The sequence below is a fragment of the Amyelois transitella genome, chromosome 27 (genome assembly GCF_032362555.1).
Source record: "Amyelois transitella isolate CPQ chromosome 27, ilAmyTran1.1, whole genome shotgun sequence".
Classification (NCBI taxonomy): domain Eukaryota; kingdom Metazoa; phylum Arthropoda; class Insecta; order Lepidoptera; family Pyralidae; genus Amyelois; species Amyelois transitella.
The window spans coordinates 4,879,797-4,905,498 of record NC_083530.1 but is presented as its reverse complement, the minus strand read 5'-3'; the positions used below and the strand labels follow the sequence as shown (position 1 = coordinate 4,905,498).

Sequence of the window (25,702 nt, the reverse complement as noted above, 5' to 3'; positions counted from 1 at the left end):
AATTTAGTTAAATCTGAAATTTAACTAAATTTGGCCTTCACATCGACTATTGATCTTGTCTACCCCGTAAAGGATAAAGCCGTGATGTGTGTATAGATGATATGATCGCCTCTCTTTCTCTCGTAGTCGCATGTTCCAAGTTGTACCTTAAACAGTGATGCGATTTAAAGTACGGATTAGTTTGGATTCGAGTTTGTTCGAAATTAAATAATATCTTTTTAAGACCTGTGCGATACTCCTTGTTATACTTTATACCTGCATATTAAAAAAAATACGTCTTACTTTGCCTAGTATTTAAATCTATACGGGTACTTGTTCAAATTTTAATGAAAGTTCCCCTGAGAATTGATTAAAATGTCTGACACCTTTTCCTTTATAATTACACGTAAGAAGGCATCCCACTCGTGTTCATTCAATATCATTAATGACATCCTACTACATTCTACTTTCCTCTAAATATAAAGAACTTTCTACAATGTCATCTAAAGAATTCATAACCTAATAATTCATGTTCTAACACGACTTACAGACAAACGGACAGACATTCCACGAAAGCGGGTCACACTTACTGGGCTTGTAATCCCTATAGAAATTAAAAATCATTAACTACAGATCATTACTCAAACAGAATTATACCTTACGACTCTATTAAGAACGGTGTAAAGCAGAAATTCCTTGATAAATGACACTTTTCTATTAGATTGTCCAATGAATTGTCTATGCCAGACTGCGTGTCTATGGTTCGGAAAAGTTTAGTTCTTTTGTTTGACAAGTGAGGATAGACTTTTTATTTTCAGTTTTGGAATGTTTTTGTCTCTGGATGACACGGTTATTCTAAGGTTTACTTTGTTAAGTCGTGTTTGTTTAGTTACATTGACGATGTTGTAGTGTTTCCAACTAGATGAAGGTTATAAGTTTTATTGCGACTTAAGTTTTTGTATTCGGTAAACGGTTTATTTTTTGGATAGTGTAGGTGCTACTGTTTTTTTTGACTTAATTACACTGTTGAATGATATTTTCATTTCAGAAAAAATGACGTCAATTTTTATAATTGACAGGAGTGAAGCTTTTGGATCATCACAATAAACACTTATCGGCATGTATGCAAACGTCTATTATATATATAATATTCCGAAGATTAATAACTAACCAGAAAAAGGCAATAATCATCGTATATGTAAACGAAGACGCGGCTAACTAAGGCAACTGGGTATTATGTCATCAAAAAAACTTAACGGATTATTATTTTTCATTTCACACAAAAGAGGAAATATGAAACATTCAATTTGTGATCCACATCAAAACGCGAATTGTTTTTTATTTTCCAACTTCACTCTCGCTTACGGATTAAAAAGTAAAATAATACAATATCCATTTGAAACTAGCCCGGACAGAGATCGACCCCATTCAAAATACTATTTCAAACAAATGTTTCATACGAAAACTGTCACATTGCCTATCCATACAAAAGTGAAAATAAATAGACCGACATCTATCTCTTTCTCTTTGCCGCTGACAGACTTGTGGTAGACAGGGATGGATAGATTTCAATTGTCGTCGCTGACAATGGGGCTCGAGTTAATCCTCATGACATGGCGGGCCTTTTCTTTTTTCAGCGCGGGCTTGGGCGTTCGATTTTATCTGCTTCTGATTTCTGATAGGGCTACTGCATAATTCTTGTTTATGCTCGCGCTTGTCTATGACTACTAATGGTATATTCGTGTAGAGATCTCGTTGCAGTATATCGATAATTTTGAAAGGTGGTTTAGATTGGCCCGATAATGGCTTTCCTATCGGTCATGCTTCAGTTCGCTTGTTTGTATCCAATTTGTTAATTTTAGAAACGTGACGATGGTTGATTTCGTCGTAAACATTACGAACTAAAGTACTATTTGATGATAGTACCTGAATCTTTGTTTTTTAAAAGTAAGTTAAATACTCTTTAACACTCGCGTGCTTTGTTTAGTAATTTTATTATCATAGTTTACAGTTGTTCGTATTTAACCAAGTAAGTTTGTGTTTGTCATATAGATTATCTAGTGATATTTAAGTACTTACAAGTTGAGTCAAGAGTTTTTGCGTAATTTTTCTCTCGCCTTTTCTCTCGCCATGTCCCTGTTGGCCACGTGCCCATATCTTTATGGTACTCTAAATAATCGATAATGGTACTCTTTGAAAGTAGACATTCAGCCCCGCGCCCAAATGAAATACAGGGTTAAATTTGCTTTATGTAATTTTAATAAGGATATATTTTTTGTGGATTTCTTCCAGTGGTTGAATTATGAAAAAGCCTGCAATATCAAAAATCGACTTTTTTAACATGCCAGTAGAAAAATAATGTTCTTGTTATTTTAAAACCTGTTTCTACCGTCTCAATTATGAGATACATAATTCAGTTTATTTCGAGTCGCTTGCAGTGTATAATAGGAATACCTACTAATTAAATGAACTGATTTTGGGTAAATAAGCATAGCTAACTCATTACCAGAATAAATAAATTAGCGATGCAACATTACCTATCAAATTGGCGGCACGCACCACAGATACAAACATGCGGCGTGGCGAAGAAGCTTATTATTTTCCCGTTTTTCACGCTCTTTGACCCGGGGGCGTCCCTACAAACATCTCTTTTAATGACCTGTAAAATACTTTAGGGGGTTCGAACACAGCTGCAGACGGGCGATAAAATATAACGCATTATGGACTCTACGCATTCGCCATAGAACAATGGCGCGAAACGAAAAACGCGGGAACGTCAACTGTCAATTTGACAACTCCAGAGGGGCCATAATGGGCGCATTCGGATTTTAAACCGGATTGTTGTTTTAGAGTAGCGGTGTTGCTAAGGGTTGATGCTGAAACTTTCAATTAGATGATTTAGATGTTCTCTTTAAAATGCGAATCGCTGATTAGATAACACATCTAGAGATTAACTAACTAACGAGGTAGGTAAGTGTTGTTAGTAGATATTACTTTTAGATTTTGAATAAATATTAAAACAAAAATAGGATAAAAGTGCGACAATATTAGTAAGTACCTGTTAAAGGACAAAAAAATCACACTTAGGTCTCAATTTTAGGAAAACCAACTGAAGCTATGTCTTGCACTAAGGTACTACCTAAGCATGTATCACATAACACAAGCCACTATAACAAACGTTGCCAACTCATAAATCATGTTAGCACATAAATTGTGTTGCCAACTAGGGGTGTAACACGACAAGTTGTGACAGATTACCGTGGAGGGAAACCCGCCCCTATCATAACCCTTATCCCAACGGAACAAAGGTTAATATTTATAACAGAAACAGTATGCAATGAGTTATTTTATTACCATGATAATGTTGGTAGCACTGGGGGTGCCGAATAGTCGCCAAATTGAAATTTATCTAATAAATTATTGCCTATTTGCGGGGTATGGGGGTTTGGGTATAACAGATTTTACCGGTCTATTGCATCGTCCGCCCACATTGTTTAGATTGGTTTATATGCCGTTGGAAGATTTGAAAAGAAGTGAAAAGTTTAAAAATGTGCTGTGGGTAATAAATATATACTTATTACGCTTCTAACAAAGAGAGAAGACAAGTCCATATATTTTGCTGGATATCCGCAAAGGCGTCTGAATAATATAACATAAATATCACAATGAACGTATTCTTTAAAAATTTTATTATTTGACTGCAAAAGAATAATTTAACACTTTGTTTAGCCTCAAAGCTTGTAACAATACAAGTGAATTTAATGAAAACGAATTCTCTACCATTTAGGGGAAGTACGTCCAAAATGACATATCGTTTTATCAATCATCAATAACTTTAATATTATTCATAATAGGAACATATTTTTTACTTACAACTTTGCTTATATTAATTGGTTAACAGGAATCATATAGATTTTGTCAGAAAAATCAACACTTACAAAAATATTTAGTATTAAATGAAGATCAAGAAAAATCCGTTTTCTCCATACCGTATGGACAAAACGACACAAGTCGTATGGACTAAATGACATACACAGCCATCAACATAAAAAAATGATAAAATAAGAGACAACAGTAAAAATTAATTGCACAATTCGCAAACAAAATTTTTGGTACGCTTTGGCAAATCAGCACAGGCTGCGTGAACCCAACGACTGCACCGCCTGCACCTCAACCACCCCTCACCAGGCTTTGAACGTGAGTAGAGATCGTTGCAGTAAATACAGGCACAATCATCTTCTTTGTCTTCTTGATCAGAGCGCTCTTCATTTGAGTCATCATCAATGTAAAGAGACTTAGTAACTGCTTGTTTCCTTTTACGAGTTGGTTTTTCAGATGCATTCTCTCGTTTGTATTTTAATTCTGCCATATTTGGTGATGACGTAAGTAGGAATGTCGTCGTTCGTTTCTTTGGCTTTCTTTTACCCTGTCCACTTACAAATTTACCACTGGGCACTGGAGAAATGACATTAACTCTCTTACCACAGTCTCTACGGACAAAATGACACATTATGTCGTTTTGTCCATAGTGGTTGTATGTCATTTTGTACATAGTCTCAAAAAATATTACGATTCGAAAAATAATCCTGTTGCAGTGACAATAATGTTTTAAATTCAACGCGATCACCTCAAACACAAATTGCTTCGAAATATAAAATTAACGGACAGTACAATAACAAAAGAAAACTTATCAAAAAACAAAAAACAAATGACCACTATCAAATTTTTTTCCAACCTCAAAAAACAAATGTCAACATGGTGTCCGTTCTGTATTTTAAACAGCTCTCAAAACTCGAATGGTATATTTCCGGTGTAGGTGCTTCTTGATGGGCTAACTTTTGACAGTTTATACCGTGCAGGTTTTCAAATATCACTAATGTGTCGTTTTGTCCGTATATGTCATTTTGGACGTACTTCCCCTAGTAGAAAATGTCATGTGTTTAAAAAAAAGTATTAAGAACTTTGATACTCTAACGCGGATACTTTATGGAAAAGAGATTGATAGAGAATAGTTTGTCTTATAAAGAATCTGCCAATAAAGAATACTTATGTATATCTTAAGTAGAATCTGTCAAAACAAGACTATGATGTTCAAGGTTTGCAATGTTAACTAAACGAAAGTAACTTTCATCTTGTCTTATCCCGCTCTAAAAGTCCTATCGCTATCTCATCCCAATTTCTCAGTGTTTGAGTGCCTTTTAAGATAAGCGCGAATTAGCGGTCTATGAGAAGGCTGCCAATTGCTGGGCACACAGCAGATAAAACGGCCGCGTGCGCTGCACGTGCCGAAATAGATGACTTTATACTTTTGGTACCCATGAAGGGGCGTTAACTCCGACCGTAAAAGAAGGGCTTTATATAAACAGTTAGTAGAATGTTTGGGTTCGATGGTAACAAACAGCCCAGAAAACGATGAATTGATGGCTTCCATGGGAACCTTAAAAAGCTAGACAAGAAAACATCTTAGCAAATAAAAATTGGCCTAAAACAGCAAAATTGAAGAGTACCATAGAGAAGGTTAAGACTCATAAAGAGTTGTAGCGCCGTAGGAAGTAAGTAAAGATACAAACAGTTACAACCCACAAACGTAAAGAAAAGAGCAAATATGAACAAATACCCGCGATTGGTTATCAAATTCAAAGTTACGAAGTAGGGATTAACATGATTGCTTATGTATTTCGTGTTTCATCTACTGTGGTGGAAGTCGATCATTAGAGTCGCGAAAACTTTTGACTACGCACAGATAGTAAAAATCAGTGATTCTAAAAGATTAAGTTTATTTATAAATGCTGTGTTGTTCTTAATATTATGTCGTGACGGAGGGCTGAAATAATTTTCTAGCTCAGAGAATCTTGCCTTTTCAAGTTGATGCTATGCAGGGATTGTACAATTTGTAAAAGTTTGTAATATTTTTTTTTATATTTCTAATCGATTTCACCAATAGGGTCTAAAAAGTGATAGTGGTCTTTAATATCATGCTGTGCCATTCAGATTCACTTTATTATTTATATACATCGGGTACAAATGTATCATTTAAAATAACAACGCCCAAACTGCCCATCAAAATATGCCTTCAAAGCATCACCAAACAGAAGTTAACCCGTAAGTGGCTACGAATGGGCGATGTGTTTCAAAAATAAACATCGGCGCGAGGTGCACCGTAAACACTTGAAGTTGGATTGTCGTGGGAGGCGCGTGTGTTGTCCAAATAACGACACGGGGCGGTAATAGGTTCAATATAACGCCGAAAATAAAAGTTACTTCCAGTATTCACGTGGATGTTTCATTTACATTTCTGAAACAGTTACAGTCTTGCTTCCATAAAAGTCGTCGGTTTCACAAAGCCTTATAGGAAGAAGGTGATGCGTACTTACATACTACATAGAAGCTACATGGAAACGAATACATATTATGCATAAAATTCTGATTAGGAGTCGTTCTTTAACATTTGCTCGCTGAACAAATGTTTGTAAGAGCAGATAACGATAAGATGACTTGCTTAATGAACTAGTGTCTTTAAAAGCATTTGTTTTTGCGCATCGTGGTGTCTTTCTTCTTATCAAAATCATCTGACAGTTTCTTTTGCGGTCACTTCTTGACAGAACCATGAACAAAATGATGTATCCTATTTCATTAATGTTTATTTCTAGATTCTGTTCAAGAGTACGGCTCACTCGCACTTAAACTTTTAGCTTCTCGATGATTACAGCAAGGTAACTGCAATTGCAAATCGTTAATTTTAATGCTATCAACACTTCTAAGTCACGTGACCAAACCTAACACTTCGCTGTGCAAATACGTAGGGTACTTTTTACCCCTGACGCTTCGCTAATTGAAAAGTCAACATTGTCTGTTTTAGTGTTTGTTTGTATTTTTTGGTGAGTGCACGCCCTCACGCCTTCGTCCCTCTTGCCCTGAGGTGCAGATAGTGTTGTGTTTGAGAAATTTCATTTGGGGCACTAATGGCTTTTTGAGGGCGAAGGTGAGTGGTTAAACTTATAGATATAAGATAGTTACAGTTACAGAAGTTTTTTCTTCAGTTCTGAATTAATTAGTTCCACTGACGAAATTTAAAATGATTCTAATTCAGACAAATGATATTTAAAAAGTTCCATTACATGTGAAATATTAATTGTTAAATGCAGACTATCTAGATAGTAATTCTAATCGACGAAGTCTTTTGCATCAAAAATTATTAGTTTCAGATAGGTAGATTCTGATATATTATCATCATCTGGATCTGTTCCCGATTATACATCCTAATCTAGGTTATAACACAAGATCGGTGGTTTGTTGAAAATTGATTCATATAGTTAAGGTCGTCTTAATATTATAACTGCTTCTGGTATCATTAAACTGACCCATATTGAAATTAACTCAATAAGTCAAAATTAATAATACCATGGCGATCAAAAGCGTTGGAAAACACATACTAGGTGGTATGAAGGCTTTATTTAGATTCCAATAAGCTGAAGGAATTCGTCTCTTTTATTAGTAATTCTTTAAGAAAATTAGAAAGAGTTGGTTTTACAGGTTGGTTAAAATTCCACGAGAGGTTGACACATTTTAAAATACCAAAGAAAAAAAAACATCTTTTTCGATGAAAAAGTTTTTAAAGACTTGATCCGTGGGTCGAAAACAGATCGAATAAAAATCGATTTGAAACTCATTAAAAAGCAAACAGAATCAATTGGAGTGACGCAAGCCTATCAAAACAATGGTAAGGCATTCAACCGATGTTTGGATTTTGTTTAGATTTGGGAAGCTGGGGTGCCCCGGGCAAGTGACAATTTTCACACGACACCCAAGGGGACGGGTTCGAAGATTTAATAAACAGTGGGGCTAAATGTAGTTGTTACTGTGTCGTTTGAATGTGAAGATTTAAAATTGATGTTAGTTGCTTTATGGGAAGAGAGACAGAAACCATGAGAGTAATATCATGTTTAAGACAAAAAAGAAAGCGATAGTTCTATTGTTAATATTTTTAAAAACTTCTAGTTACTAATTTAAGATAAGATACTTTATATTTACTCGCATATTGAAAAGAAAGGTAAATGAAATATATTAAACAGTTTAACGTGCGTGCAAATAAAATTTGTTATGAAAGTTTTTCGGAAAGAATAGTTATCACCACAGACTTAAATAGTATATATGAGAGGAGATAAATAATTGTCATTTTAAGACTGTTGGCGCCATTATGCTTATATCAATTCATACTATAACTACAAGGCTTTATAATACATTGCCAAAGAGTGGTCAGGTCCACCTGCCGTTGATTTAAAATTACATCACCTTTAAGATACGGTGACAGCCGAGCTTATCAGCTGATATGTGACTCATGCGCCGGAGTTTCATGCCACTCACATCGAGTTAACTGCATTCTGACTTGTAGCTATTTTAACGTCAGATGACCTGATACAGGTCTGTATTTTATGTGTTTTAGTGCTGTTTTTGTAATTTTTGTTAAAGAAATAAGCGTGCTGTTGTTTGTTTGATAATAAACAAATGCTGAAAAGTAAATTTAATTTCTTAGGTTGTCATATTTCGTTAATTCCACTTCTATGGATTCTTGGGTGATTGAATAATTTTAATAATAAGCAGATTTAACTAAAAGTAATGTTGATAACAAGGTAATCGGAATTTTTTAGTATTCCCTAGAACAGAGCTTCTTCTTATTACTTTTGACGATCTTAATTATTCATTCATATAATCAAGGTAATTAAAAATGTAAGTACTTGTGAGTTAGACAGAGCCAGCAGTCTTGGAAGATTGACAGCTGTTCATTATTATGTCTTAATTATCTCTCTCTGTCAAGTTTCAAAATTGACGTAATTTTTGATTTTATTTTCGACAAATAAAAAATTGAAATCTCTTGGTCACATTGTTATGGATATTGTTTGCTACAGCGTATTGTAATTACACAAATGTTGTGATGCAGTTCTTAAATGTTTATGCCTTTTTATTTTACGATACAACAAATATTTTGGTGCAACTTAAAACTTACACATTAGTTTTGTTACATCTCATAAGCCACTTACAAAGTTATCGACTACCAAACAAATTGAAAAGATCATCTTTCACGAACAAAATGCATTAACTATTAACAAACTATTATGAGACCTCAATCATCCTTATCAGTTAGTAGCAAATTATTTTTAAAAACTAACCGCTGGCATTTTACTGATAGCCAGTGACGGTGACAAGAGCATTGCATTAACTCAGAAAAAAAAAATAAAAACAAACATGGCGTAGCAAGATGGCCGACAAAGGCGCACCGCCGGTAGCGGCTTTCCAATGGAATTCATAAATGATAAATTTAATATTATTTACGATGCTCAGTACTTATTTGGAGCTGTTACCCGCAGATTAACGGAGAATCCGGTGTGACAAGACGTTTAATGATAATTTATATTGAGTTAGACCACGGACACGATATTGTTCAATGTCCGGTCATCTTTACTTGATTTTTTTTGTGTTACAAAGAACTTACGTTTGCCTTGGGTATAGTTAATATCATCTTAAGGGAACTAAAACTTAAAATTGTTTGGCCACACCCTATGTAAGTATCTACCTACTTGGGTTACTTTACTATTTTGTCAAATTAGTATAAGAGGTTGCAGTAAAATTGGTCAAACTGAAATAAATGCATACACATATGAAATACTACAACTACAACAACAATTTTAAAAAAGGATTTTCTTGTAATATTTAAGACAATTCTTGTAATAAAAAATAAAACTGACTTCCAAAATAGTAAAACAGACAAACGATATTCAAAAGCGGTAACATCATCTCTTAACAAGCCGCGCTTCTTAAAATATGATAGTTAATTTAAGAGGACGGCGGCCTCGATTTCACGCGTGTGAAGGACCCCTTATAAAAAAAAACAACTCGAGTGACCGCTACTGGGTTTCTGGGCTCTCGTTTGTTATGGCTTTGAGTAAACATCTAATGGATTATAATCTGTAGAAAAAACTGGCCTAATAAGGTGCATTTCTCTGAACAATTTCATGCTGTATTGGGTTTGAAGTGAAAATTATTTCTAACTAGTATTTGAAACTTTTGAATGGAACCATATCTCTTTCCCATACATACATACATATAGTCATGTCTATATCCCCTGTGGGGTACACAGAGCCTACAGTCTAGAAAAGACTGATAGGCCAAATTCAGCTGTTTGGTTTTATGATAGAATTGAGATTCAAATAGTGACAGGTCGCCTAAAAGAAGAATCCCAAGTTTATAAGCCTATCCCTTAAAAGCAACTATAGATATTGTCTACCGCGCTATACCAATGCACCGTTCCGTCTACTATCATTGATTAAAGAAGCCTTACAGTGCCCTCACAGTAATCCCGGTGTCGGGTTGCTTGTCTGTTTGTCACAGTGAAGGAATAACGGTATTAATGCAAAAGAAATAAATATTACCCAAAAATAAGGGTATTATTATATTCGATTCACCTTGGGATTAACAGCGCGCTTAAGTGGCCCAATGAGAGAGCGTCATGTTCAGGGTGACACAGGTTCAAATTAACCAATGGTTTTTTAATGACGAGTAAGATTATCAATAGACTAGCTGTGCCCGCGATTTGGTCCGCGTGAAATAGTTATTTTGGCATCATTGAAGCCCTCAAGTATGAATAATTTTCCCCGTTTTTTCACACTTTCCATTATTTCTTCGCTCCAAAAAGTTGCATTGTGATGTTATATAGCCTAAAGCCTTCCTCGATAAATGGTCTATTCAACATAAGAACAATTTTTCAAATCGAACCAGTAGTTTTTGAGATTAGCGCGTTCAAACGAACTCTTCAGCTTTATAATATTAGTATAGATGGATTGCTAACTGATGTTCTTATCAAGACGAAAAATATCACCACAACCAAATGAAGGTATTATAAAATAATCAGGCAATGGGATGTGTAGCCATGATCCAATATGATTCTTTAGATACTCTCATTTTTCGCAAAGGTCATGTTGGAGTTAGAGGGTAAAGGTTAGAAGGGAATCGCTCGTGTAAAACCTTAAGGAAAGAATTTTAATCGATATTCGTGTCAGTGTGTCACGCATGACGTTTCGAACTGGAAGCCATAAAGGAGTAAGTAGGTACTTACTACCGGCTGATTTGGTCATTTCCCCCCCTTGTTTGGTTAAAAAAGTTTACGCAGTTCTTATTAGAAAATGTTATGTTTTCAATTATCGATCTGTGTCTTGGATATTTTGGGTTTGAAAGCCACACACAAAGAAAATTCTGAACTTACCTACTCATAAATAATTTATCGTATAGGTTATCAATATTACGTTTACTTATGATATGATGGTAAAAGTTACAAAAATTAAATCAATTTGTGACACAGCCAGGGCCCACTTCCTGATTCCGATTGTGATAAAAAAATGAAAAAAAAAAAACAATTAATTATGCCACCAAAGATTAAAAAAGCAACTGGCCGTATAAAATGCTGAGGGATGCCAATAAAAAGAAAATATACAATGAAAAAAAAATTTAAAAAAGAACGCCCAGCTGCCATCGTTACGCTGAACAGCGTCTAGGGCATAAAAAGGGACGACCGTATAAATATATTGTGCGTGTGCGAAAGGGACAGGTATACGGATTAAAAATGGAAGTTGGCAGAGGATTAATTTTATTCCCGCATTAAATGTGTATTGGGTTTTAAATCTAATAGGTCGCAAGTCGTTAATTTTGTTTATGAATTTATGGCGGTTTTATTGATATGCTATGTTTACTCGGAAATTGTGGGTTTTTGTTTATTTGATGATTATTCGGGCAACAGAAATTCACTGTAATTGATATTACTTAGTCTTTAATAAACGAACGATCAATAAAAGTTGTGAAGGTCTGTGTTGCTAGTATGTTAATTTAATTTGCTCAAAAATTAAAGTGATTTAGGTAGGTTCTAACAAAATTAAATGCATATTAACTATGTAACTACTACTCTTGTCTGTAAGTACCTTACCTTCTATATGTATTTATCCCATTCCTGTATTTTTTCTATCGTACACTTTCTTTTTATCGCGCAATTGCTAGAAAGATCTGTTGACAAAGTAAGAACTTATACTGGGTGTATTTCTTAAAACATAAAAAAAAGGTAGCTAGCTAATCTCCCATAATAATGAGTGTCACAAAAAGATAACGCAGTCAGTCGAAGCTGCAAAAGTAAAAAATATTGGCAGTTCAAAGAAACTACCCTTTTACGGATTAAAATCCCATACTTTTTGTGGATTGGCGGAGTCTACCGGTATTGATTAGATTTCCCAAATAAGTTGTAAAAGACGTTTATTTTTTAATATGCCGTCGGGTTTTGAGATATTGTTTTGTACTTTTACTTTTATCTGGTGCCATATGACTGCAATAATATTGGTATGTTTTTTAATACACTAGAGGCCGCTCGCGACTTCGTTCGCATGTCAACCCTACCAATCCCGCGGGAGCTCTGGGTTAAAAAGTAGCCTATGTGTTATTTGAGTCTTCAGCACATACCAAATTTCATCGTAATCGGTTCAGTAGTTTTGCGTGAAAGAGTAACAAACATCCATACTGACATACTCACAAACTTTCGCATTTATAATATTAGTAGGATGTAATGCCGGGTGGTTTAAGTGTATCAAGTCATCAATGACAATTAATTTCGTTAAAAGGTATCCGTTTATTTATTTTATTTTATTTTTTGAGATCCTGAAATTACTAATATGAGATATGTATATACCTATATCTATATCTGAATTGGTCCGTCTAGGAAACGTGGCGATTAGCAGTGTCTACTCCGAAAGGACTAAAGACAAGATAAAGTGTATGAGACACAGTCTCAATATACCTGACCATAGACTACAGAAAAAAGCGATTTTCTTTATTTTACTACTCCGTCAAACGCATAAATAAACCCAACACACGTCGCTGTTAAAAACCTCATGCATCAACCATAACAGAGCATTGAAACTCGAAGTTGATACTAATTAAACTAACTAACAAGAAACGACTCCCGTTCGGGCCCATTCGGCAGCCGCGGCGGTGGCAGCGGTGGGAGCGCTGGGAGCGGTGGCAGCGGTGGGAGGGCGTAAGCGGCTTAACGGGGGGCTGTTTTGGGGCTGTTTTGATTATTTCCAAGGATGTCTTCCCCGCCACGCAAATTATGCAACGATTTCGCTCTTCCGTTGTTTTGACGTTCATTTCTCTGAGTTACTGTGCGAGATTTGTTTCGAGTGCGCCGCTCCGTTTTCTATTATAGTTTTAAGATACGTTGTAATGGCAATAAGAAAAGTTAAAACTGATTTTTTTACAAATATTTGCGTAATTTTTGTGCATATATAATCATAACATATAACCACATCTTTATACCTTACGGGGAGACAGAGTCAGCATTCCCGATAAGACTAACTTGACTACTAAGGCCAGTTGTATGGCTCAATGATAGAATGTAAGTAACGCGCATTGTAAGGTATTACGTATATATGTTTTCAAATATTTCTTGCTGTTAAGAGATATAATATTATTGAGAACAGTATATGTATTGTTAACACAGGGTTTGACCTTGACCAATCAAAAGACTTTTGGTGTAAGGTCCGGTCAAGAAATGCATTAAACCGGCTTGCTTGCATGAAAAGCTTGATGAGCATAAGAAGTATGCAGGGATCGTAGCAAGAGGAATGAAGTGGGTTATAAAATACGCAAACTATATCACGTCTTTATCCTTTACAGAGTAGGCAGAGTCGATAGTCTCTAAAAGATTCGAATACCAATTTAAATGTCTTAGACATTTGAGAAGTTTAGCTTTGACAATTTACGCGGGAAGAAAAACAGCTGACACACGCCATGTTTTTTTTTTCGTTATCAGACCAACATAGGAGTAAAATAGAAATTAATAGCAATAGATAAAATATTAACAACAGTGACCATTGTGTGTTGGCGTCTACAACTTGTAAGGAGTTTTTAATAGGCCTTTACGTATTTTTAATGTTCACATTTGAATTTCATGATATTGCAATAGTGAATATTATGAATGTTATTGAAGACAGCTTAAAATCCTTTATTTAAAGCAGGCTGCGTGAGTATTTGTATGATACCTAAGTGATTAAAAATAATTGTTGAAAATCATTACAAAAGTACCTAATTTAGGTACATAAAAGTGAAAAATTTTACGTTTACTAAGTAATAGCAGTTTCTGGTTCTAAAGCTTTAACACGCAAAATCTACCAGTTGTAATTGTTATTTTAATATTTAAAAGTTTTCACCTAAATAAGATTTCACATTTTCAACATTGGGTTTCAATGCCATAACGAAGAAACAATTTAAAAAGTCATACCCTGTGGAAACCCGACCGCTTCAAGTCCATGGTGGGCCAGCCCAAACGGGCCAAGCCCACCCAGGGGCCCCGGGCCCATACCCATGTGGTGAGCGCTCGCGTGGTGCGCGTAAGGGTGTGGTGACGGTTTGTTCAGGTAGGAGAGATAGTGGTGTAGTGGCGTCGCCGAGTGATGGGCTTGCGGGCCCGTGGGGCAGGTGGTGGGGGCCGCGGCGGAGTTGGTGATGAGAGCCATGTTGCTACCGCACCCAGGGCTCCGGACACATGCTGTGTCACTGGCTGTGTTCGGTACGCTGGGTCATGGCGTTCTGAAAACGAAATTTGTTTGTTAAAATTACGTAGGTTACTTCCATATACTTGAATAGGTCAGAGGCTTTTCTCGCGTGAAACAAACAATCCCGTTAATTGCCGAGGTGCAATCTTAGATCACATTTAAAAGACCTACATGCTAATTATTCAATCTCGAGAGTTTTGATAATGTAAAAAATAACCAATAAAGCCCGATTTGGAGGTTTTGTTTCATTTGAGTTAAATAGGACGACTTAAATTATTTCTATGATATGTGACATCAAACTAAACGCTTGAAGAGTAACTCTAAATCACTACTTTTTTAAATCAAAACTTGATACTATTACAATAAAAAGGAATGTAACTTTTTTATTGACACAATTTCAAAGGACTGCGGTGTCTTATTGCCCAGAATTGATACTTGTAACAAGAACCTTTAATTAAAGTTTATACGGTTTATGCGTATCAAGTGTTTTTTGACATTTAAATAACACGTACTTTGAAAAGGAGTATGTTTTATTTCGGAATCATATTGGAACTGAACACATGAGAAAAGATAGTACGTCTTAACAAAATTCGTGTAAAAGACTGATTCCGGCATCTGTAATTTAGCAATTTGGTCTTTAATAATTTTGAATAAAAATTATATCAATATCGTTTATTCCCGTTATAGCGATATACATTGTATTTCTTTTGACTTTCAATTGAGTAATCTTCCACTTACGCCTCCAAGTTTTTGCTCATTGATTACACAATAATTGAAAGTCAATTTCCTCACTACAAAAAAGCGCATAAGTGTGCACAACGTATTGCAATTATTCACGGCTCATACATTTAATAGCTTCGCTCCGTTCAATTGGACACACGTCGATTCAATTATAAGCAACCGATCTAATTTTTTCCACTATCAGGTATTTTACAATTACCTCAGAATAATGGTAAATTTTTGCGATATTGCAACACTAAAAAAATTTGAAGTCAATACACGTGGAACGCCTTCCAAATAATAGATGTTCCATACGTTACGAATTCAAAGATTCGAATTTCAAAATTGCAAAATTCTAAAGTTTTTTTTGTATGTTGGCAAAGGTAGGTACATGTTTACAGACATTTTGTCACGTTTATTTTTTTTGGACATGTTACCTGGGGTTTCTTGTAGCAAATTGAGGGGCAACCATTGTGCTAAAGGAATTGACGAGCTGTATAAAGTGATGACATTTGAGATGAGAAAAAATATTTCGATATGATACGTAGACGATGAATGCGAGTAGTTGATTTTGATATAATTTCTCATTTGTGTCGGGATGAGTTTGTGATTTGTGTTTGTTGTTGTTCAAATTCCTATAAATAAATTCTTTTGTCTGAGAAAACCAATATTTTTAATTATTGTTTACGTTGGAAATACAAAGTATGAGCTAGCCTCAAAGTAAGTTCAAGAAATATACTTAGTACCTAGTTTCTCTTCCTACTATAGAATGAATGCAGCGTAAAATGTTATGAGAACTTCTGAAATACGAGAAACTTATTGGAATACCAACTCGGTGATATGAATCAATATGAAGAAGTAAGATTCGTTATTTAAAAAAAAAATTGCAGCGAAAAGTTACATTGTCCTGTAGCCAAAAGCTTTGTTTGAGGAGTTACATTATTTAGTTTGTTAAAATCTTTCTCTCAAAAAAATTGTCACTTTTACATTACGTTTACAAGAAACCGCGAAAAAAGAAACATTGTCACTTTCGGGGCGGCTTATTCTAAGAATCACATTCCTTTTCCTTAAGACACCTTGAATCTGTCAACAAAAGATTATCCTAAAACCTTCGAGGCTCTGATAGTATCTACGGTCAAAATCAAGGATTTTGTACTTTACTAGCATCTCTTACGGTCGAAATTAGCGAAAAAATTCAAGGGCTCGCGTTTCGAGCAGTGAAAATTTGCGTTTTGCCGGCAAAACCCTTAAAAGGTGTTCAATTGTGTAATGGGAGGTCCTAGTTTTGGGTTTTAGCTGGCGGCAGGTTAGAAGTGTTTCCACGTCAGTGAATACTTTCGCATTACTGCGTAAATGTATGATTCAAATAATCTTCTTTCAATACTTGAAACCAAGAAATCTTTGCAAGTTAACATCACCGAATATGTTTCTACAAAATCATCTGGCTGCCTCAAGCAGTCAGATGGAAATAAAAACACTTTTGTTATTAATTTCTGTTGTCTTTGTGATAATATTGTTGCTTCCTCTAATGTCCCAACTACTGTGGTCTCTTTCCAAAATTCTTACTTCAATTTGTTCGGTCTTCGGCATTCTAAGATTTAAGTGTTTTAGCAGCGTCAAACCAGGATTTACATTTCTTCATTATTTGTCTAAGAACGGCTTTGTCGAGAACACAACTTACATAACGCTTTACAATATTTTACACATCGATCTACAATAGTGATGACACAATGTCTTTTATAACAAAAAGGACATCCCAATTCAAAGTTTCCCCTAAAAAGTCGGTGTCAATATCGCAGAAAATCTGTTTGTCTGTGCGCAATGAACGCTATAAATAATATTGCAGAGCAAACATGCCAAGTATTGTGCGCGGAGGAAAACAAACATTTCGCGCCCTTTTCGATGTAATTATTCGTTCTGTTTGCGCAGTTGGCAGCAGTGGCTGTCACTGTGACAAATCGGCGCGGTATGTGGTGGTGTTCTGATTTTAAAATGATTTTTTTTACAATTTCGAAATAGTAAGGATAATTTTTCTGCCTGCCCGTTTTAAGTTGTTGAAAGTACGACTGCAAAATTCGCGTTTCTTTGCGTTTTTAATTGCTACCAAATAACTTGGGGCGAATACACATGTTTTATATATATGTTTGTAATGCGATAACTTTTTAGCCGCTGGTCTGATTTTGATGAAATTTTATAGTTCTAAGTATTAAAAAAAGAAAGAAATTTTTTATACATGCATATGACGGAGCTACTATTGTTCCTAAATTATCAGATGGTTAAAAACAGCCAGCCTTTTTAGTCTCTACGAGTCTTACCATGCGGAGTACTGATTAGCAATTTTCAACACCATCCATTTTGTCTTAATAAAACACTCTTTATACCTGAATACATTGCTTCACCGCCACACTAATCACCATCTTATGAACCTAACGATACAACACAATAAAAACCACCTATGTATGTAACAAAACCGAACCCGTATCTATTTTGACAAAGACGTTAATTTCGGGCGTGATAATTGCCACTGGGTCCACCATTGTCACACATTTTCCGCATCGGAACACACTATTAACAATTTCAATGGTTCTTTTTTTTTTTGGAAATTTCCGAGTAACCATTTGTCGTTACCACAATGAGACCTTTCGGCATTTTTTGTTTGGGTTTGCGGCTGGTTCGAAGATGTTCAGGATCTGACGGGTTATATTATGAAAGCGTGGGCATGTGATGTAGTTTTGTAATAAACAGCTTATCAGAGTATTCTAGTGTTAATCTAGAAAATTAAAAAAAAAAAAATATTTCTCTCCAGTACTTAGTTGAGCTCTCATACCAATAATCTACTTAGTTGTTTAATTTTTACAGTAATCTAAATATCACAAAAACTATTTAACCAACTTTGTACCCATTGACAGATCCTACATACCTAGGTATATAATTTTAATTTCATTAAAAAATATTCTGATAAGCTACCAAATTTATCTCTTTTTGCAAACCAATGCAATAGAAAAAATAAAAGGACCACTCCATCTCTTTCCCATGGATGTCGGGAAACTTGGGATTCTTCTCTTAGGCGATGGGCTAGCAACTTGTCAATATTTGAATCTTAATTCTATCACTAAGCCAATAGCTGAACGTGGCTTATCAGTCTTTTTAAGACTGTTGGCTCTGCCTACCCCGCAAAATATAGACGTGATTATGTGTATGTGTGTGTGTGTAACATTACTATTGCAGGACCTCGTTCTATTTCGTAAACCTATACTGGAAAAAATACTCAATTTGTTATTGGACATGCATATTTAGAGGTATAGACCCAACAAGGTCTATTGTAGTCCATGACAGTTCGTTCAACACTGGCAGGATAGAATTGTGATTTAAGTTTTGAATACAAGTTTTGAATGTGGAACATCTCCATTTCGAATTTCAAAATACGGGCAGCCCGTGCATTGTTGAACTACACAAATCGAAGTTCGAAATTTAAATGCAGTTTGGAATGAATTAACGTTTGGAAATAAATTGAGATGAGATGTAAGACTTTTGAATTTTAAGGTTATTATATAATTAGGATGAAAAGATTCGAAATAATGTTCCGATTTCTCAACGTTTCAATTACTTTATTTCAAGAAATACCTACAAGAAATTCATTAGGTAATTCTTTCTTTTACTGTCAAATAAGTAAAGTATTTTGGTAGATTGACCAGATATTTATTAAAATTGAATAATTATAAAATATCAAACATGTCATTATACAATTTAGAATTAGAGAATCATTCAAAAAATTCTTGTTAGTATAAAAATATAATCACGTCTATACTTATCCCTTGTGGCGTAGACAGAGCCAACAGAAAAGCCTTAAAGACTAACTATGTAAAAAAAAGCATATTTAAAAATAAACTAAGTATTATTTTCTTTTCATTTTGTCAGATTCGAACAGAACTCAGCTTACAATCTCCTTTGTCCATTACAAAGGCAGAATCAAAGATGCAATTAGCGTAAAAAGTAAAAGTACAAATCCCTAGGGAGCATTCCCGCCGGCGAGCACAATTAGGCGACGTCTAGTGTTCCTACACCCTGGGGACGTAACCTTACACCCTCACAAAAAGGGAGGGTACAACTATAGATTTGTTTCGGCAAATCTTTAATATTAATTTGACTATTTAGAGATGTTGATCTGACGAACGTATCTTGAATTTGTCTAGGCGTTCTTTAGTTATGCGCTTACCAACACATTTAGCGATTCATTTTTATATTATAGATATAGGAGATGTAAATATATGTATAAGTATTTCCTATAGTAGAAAAGAATAGAAAAGGGTATGTTGAGATGGTTCGGTCATGTGGAGAGGATGAATGAAAGCAGGTTGACTAAGCAGATATACAAGGAGAGTGTGGAGGGAAAGGTCGGAGTGGGAAGACCTAGACGTATCTTGATCAAATTAAGGACGTCCTGGTAAAGGGTCAGGTCAAAAGTACCCGAAACCGCCGAGCTTGCATGAAGAGAGTTATGAATGTGGATGAAGCGAAGGAAGTGTGCAGAGATCGTAGCAAGTGGAAAGAGGTAGTCTCTGCCTACCCCTCCGGGAAAGAGGCGTGATTTTATGTATGTATGTATTTAATTTGACTATTTAGAGATGTAAATGCCATCATAACGTTTTTAGAATTGAGTAGACAGAGTCGTTAATCTATCGGTGACCACGGATCGTTGTAACATGATACGAAGGCGTAAGAGGTAAAATAAAGGTAATGTGCGCGTGTAATACGTGTATTATTTATCGCAAATTGTATTACAAATGCGAAAGTAAGTTTATTTGTTTGTGTTTCTTGACTAGATTATTAAGAGCCTGGAGAAGGACATAGGGTACCTACTTTTCATCCCGGTTTAAACTATAGTTCCCGTGGAGTTTGCAAAAACCTGTAGGTATTATTTAGTAGATGGCGTTTGGTTCGCGTGAGGCTCGCGTAAATAATAAAATACAACGTTAAACTTTTAAATCAGAAATCTCCAAAAATCGGAAGACCGAAGAAGTAAGTATGTCTATCCTTTAGTCGTTTTTTACGACATCCATGGAAAATAAATAAATGGAGTGGTCCCTTTCTTTTTTATATTAGTGTCGGGAACCACCAGGCTATATTACTAATTATAATTTAAAAAAAAAGAGAAACAATAATACAATTAATTTACCTATACCTACATACCGAATCATTATCCAGTCTCTTTAATCTGCTATATTCATTAAGTAGCTGCCTTATACCTTAAAGCAATCACCCTAATAGCTGTAAAATTACCAGTTTCATTATGGTTTCCTATAGAAAGTATCAATTTATTTCAATATTTCTGGAGCACAATAGTCGCGTGGCCCATTGTTGGGGGTGGGAATAGGGATTGTAGGGCGAAATTGGGGTATAAATGATTTAGTTATTGGGATTTAATTTCTATTGGTCTAATATAATTTGTCTGTAAATATCTTTATATTTTTTTATTCTAATTTCTATTTAATAATTATTTAATCTATAAGGACGTCCTGGTAAAGGGTCAGGTCAAAAGTACCCGAAACCGCAGAGCTTGCATGAAGAGAGTTATGAATGTGGATGAAGCGAAGGAAGTATGCAGAAATCGTGGCAAGTGGAAAGATATAGTCTCTGCCTACCCCTCCGGGAAAGAGGCGTGATTTTTATGTATATGTACATATGTATGTAATTTCTATTTGTTTGTTCATCTGAGGTTAAGATGTCTGACTGATGAGAATAATTTGCGAAGGAATTCTACTTCAAATGACTTTGACAGGCCACGTTCAGCTGAATAAAGATAAAATAAATAAGTATGTGGGGATCGTGGCAAGTAAAAAGAAGTAGTTTCTGCCTGGCCCATCACAAATGAGACGTGATTATACCTAGATATTATTTTTAATGGGTACCTACTTATTTTAGTTCCTTATTTGTAATTACTTAGGTACGTAAAGTGTCGGCAAAGGTTAAAAAAATCTGTCACAAAAATAATTCTCATTGCTTCAAATATCAAGAAATTCTTTCAGACTTACCAAAATTGCGTATTGGCCGACCGAGCTGAATCAACACGGTAATATTACCGCCCGACATACAAACATCCTACCAACATCATTCGGCCGAGTAAACAAACCGTTTTCAAGAAAATCGATAGCTGACGAGTGAGCGAGACGCGGTATTAAGTTTGCGTAAGAATGAAAAGGATAGCTTACATCTCCCTTATGGACCCTACGCACACAGTTTCTATGAAATAACTTAAAATGTAAGGTTGTAATATTGTTGAAAGTTTTTAAGCAGCAGATTAAATATATTTTTCTAAAAAATCTCTACGTAATAAAAGTAAAGGTGATGGATTTATCAGATTTATCAGCTGAAACTACTTTTTGAAGTATTTACAAATTTCGATCGTTTATTAGGAGAAATGTCCCGGGAAAAGCTAGTCACTGCATATTATAAGGTCCTCCTATTTTGTCTGTCTGTATGTTTGCGCTAATCTCGGAAATTGGGAAACGGATTTTGTTCCTAGGTATTAGAAATGTTGAAAAGAGGGTGGTTCTCTGAGGAAGGTTTATATCTGCAAATGCAACCCGTGAGCTGAATTGTTATTAAGATAAAAAGAGCATGGGAATCTTTTATTATTGTGAATAAAACCTTAAAATACATTGTTAAAAAAAATCTGCCGTTAAATATATAACCCACAATAATATTTCCTAAAATACAAAAAAAAACTACCACAAAAATAAGGTAAAATAAAACCTTAATCTAAATTTACGTTCTCGAAGCTAACCTAATGTGAAAGGTCCCCAAGTCATTTAAGGCGTGGCTTAGCCGCCCGCCTACAGAAATAACTCTGGCAGTAAGAGACAGGGATAAGAGTTACAGTATGCGAGAGCTAGATGGCTATATTTTGAGTATTCCGTATTTTATTGCACCCAGATTTGGCTTTGATATAACTCGAGGAAAATAAGCCTTGAAATGAGGACGGCAAGGTTTATTTCAGTTTGTGACGCTGTTTTGAAACTCGAGTATCATAGATTTTCAGTTTTACGATCTAGTTTTGATTTACGAACGTTATTTAAGAGGAAATACACGAAGCTATTTCTCCGTTCAAATATATTTCTTAGATTTGACTGAATATTATGACGTTAGAGTAAAAATTTGTTATATGTATTTAATAGAGTTTTATTTAAGTCATAGGTATGTTTTATATAATAATATGTTAGGTGCCGTGTGGTTTCCGGCACTTCAGAATAGAACCACTCCATCTTTTTCCTATGAATGTCGAAAAGGCGACTAAGGTAAAGGCATAGTTACATAAACTTGGGATTCCTCTTGTAGGGCAAGCAACCTGACACTATTTGGATCTTAATTCCATCATAAAACTGAAAATGGCCTTTCAGTCTTTTCAACACTGTTGACTCTGTATACTCCGCAAGGGATTGACGTGAAGTTGCATATCATATTTTCTCAAATATCAACTACCTATCTAATTTTAACAGTGACATTACAAAGAAACATTTCAATAAATCAAAAATACCTGCATAAAAGTAATTAATACTCTACGTGACTTTGAAACGTTACGAAATTGAATTAATAGTGCAAGTTGAATGGCGTACGTGATGCAGACAAACAGACAGTATTTCGATTGTATAATTATGTATGTTCATAGAGAATATTTTTTTTTTATAGCGATATGCGTGTGGCCATTGGTGATTGTGCCAAAATTACCTACTTATTACATTCTATAAATAATGTGAATGTGATTTTATTTGTTTGTTTGTTGTCTCATCACGCGTTATCTACTGAACCAATTCTATCATCGTGGCAGAAAGCTGAACGTGGCCTATCAGTCTTTTCAAGACTGTTGGCTCTGTCTACTCCGCAAGGGATAAAGACGTGACTATATGTTTGTATGTATGTACTAAAAAAATAAAAAAAATTCTTGTTGCTACGAAATATCGTAGAAATGACTACGAGAATTCGTAGCGAAAAGTTACTTACGAAAAGACTTCAACGCGTCATTAATCTTTAGTCTTTAATGTCATTAATTTTAATTACAAAAATATGGTCACGTCTATATCCCTTGTGGGGTAGACAGAGCCAGCAGTCTTGAAAAGACTGAATGGCCATTTTCAGCTATTTGGCTTAATGATAGAATTGGTTCAGTGGATAACGCGTGATGACACAAAAGACAAACAAATGAAATCAAATTATCAATTTTAATTTATTAACCTTTTTATGTTATTCCAATGTCAAAGTTATATCAGTGCAAAAATCCGTTTTGCAGTTTTTTCGTGAAAGTGTAACAAACACACACACATCCTTACAAACTTTCGCATTTACTATGAGTAAGGAAGAAGGAATGATTATAAATTCTTAATTATTCATTTTTTCACCTAAGTTAAGGCATTTAAGGAGTAAAATCGGTCCAAATCGATGTTGTATAAGGCGACTAAAGGATAGGCTGTTAAACATGGGATACTTATTTTAGGCGATGGGCCAGCAACCTGTCACTATTTGAATCTCAATTCTATCATGAAGCCATACAGCTGAACGTGGCTTATCATTCTTTTCGAGACTATTGGCTCTGTCTACCCCGCAAGGGATATAGACGTGACTATATGTATGTAAAGTGGCCCTCGACAAATGTAACTAGGTATATTTGACCTCAGATCTTGAAGTAGGTTCAAACGAATTTCATAAAAATTATTCCAGTATTTTGAGAAAATTAAAGATATTAACTATTATAGATAAAACAGGTTAAATATTTTTCTGGCCAACTGTACCCGTGTACAAAAACATACCTACTAATTGGATACAGTGTATGTTCGTCTATGACTCAGCGTCTCTACAACTACTACCGTGTAAGGCCGTACATGACTTTAATGTAAGTACTTAGGTACTTACAGAAATTTTTGATAACTTATTTAAGACTATCCGAAGCTTCGTTCCCGTGAAAATATGATTAGTTGTTATAACTTTAGAATTTTAGTGAAATCTGTACTGATGAACTTTTAGGTAAATAATTCAGTCATTTTATTTTAATTAATAACTTTTGTAGAAAGAAGCCTCCAATCGATATCCTCCTTGAAGTGTGACAAACACTTTTCTGATAACTACATCAAAATTGGTTCAGCGAAACGAGAGATAATCGCGCACAAACATACCTACATACTTATATGAATACAGGTCAAACTGAGAACCTTTTATTTGAAGGCGGTAAAATTTATTGTGTTCTACATTTTTTAGCAAATTTTTTTTAACCATAACCAAAATATAAACATATCTAGAAATATCAACTATAGATATTACTAGCTTTTACCCGCAGCTTCGCCCGCATGAATTTAGCGCCACCTTCCAAAGAATACAGGTTTTTCGCAAATCCCACGGGAACTAGGGATGTGACATTGCTGATAAAAAATCGATTTTTATTATATTGATAGATTTTTTCCTAATTTTTCAATTTATGTCAAAATAAACGCCATATACATTATATCAATAGATTTATTCATTAAAAATAAACAACAGAAACAGTAAGTTCTTATATAATCAACACAAATGTAAGTTTTTAACAATCAAGTTTGAAAAATGAAGTTTCAGCAACGAATAATGAATAAAATATCAACCGAATGTCGGTCAAATACTGTTCATCGACTAATACCATCTAGAGAATGTTTGATTAAATTAATCATCTAAACAGTTTTAAGAGCACAGAAAGAATGCACAGATGGCGTTAAAGTAATATTATGTAGCTATGATAGTATTCTTTGGCAGTTCGCGTTCTCGCGGCGCGGCTCCAAACCAGAAGACAAAAACGTAATGTCGGAGTGCATTTATTGTATGATTATAAAAATCGATTTTTAATCGATTATTAATTTTAAAAATATCACGTATAAAAATCGATTTTTACTTTTAAAAAAATCGATTTTTTCCATAATCGATTTTTTTTTCACATTCCTAACGGGAACTATTGTTTTTACCTGAATGAAAGTACCCTTTGTCCTTCACCAGACTCTTTATTATATACATAGACGTGATATTTCAAGAAGATTGCTTCAGTAGATAACGCGTGAAGAGACAACAAACAAATAAACTTATCAATACATACCTATAATAAAACATTAAAAAAAATTGTCTGTAAATTGCATACCTATATTTTCAAAGAAAAAATTATAACGATATAAAAGTCTAGTAACCGAGCATGAATTTGAAAGAAAAACGTCTGTCGGTTTGTATGTTTGTTTGTACACGCTAATCTCCGGAACTACTAATGAAACAAAATAATAAAAAAACGCAAACGGAGTTGCGGGCGTCAACTAGTTTATAATATTACTTTGGATTTTAAGGAACAATACTATAAATACATAAAAAGCATCTTTTAAGGTGAAACTAAAATCATATCATTACTTACATATCTC

The 25,702-nt window shown here is 34.7% G+C and overlaps 1 protein-coding gene across 1 annotated transcript in view; it reads right to left on the bottom strand.

Annotated features, from left to right (window-relative positions):
- Positions 1–25,702, bottom strand: part of LOC106130443 (homeobox protein OTX1) — a 47,512-nt gene that overhangs the window by 10,421 nt on the left and 11,389 nt on the right. The window contains exon 2 of the mRNA XM_013329289.2: positions 14,294–14,601. Within this exon, the coding sequence (XP_013184743.1) occupies positions 14,294–14,528 (235 nt within the window). The 5' untranslated portion in view covers positions 14,529–14,601. The remainder of the gene's footprint in view (positions 1–14,293; positions 14,602–25,702) is intronic.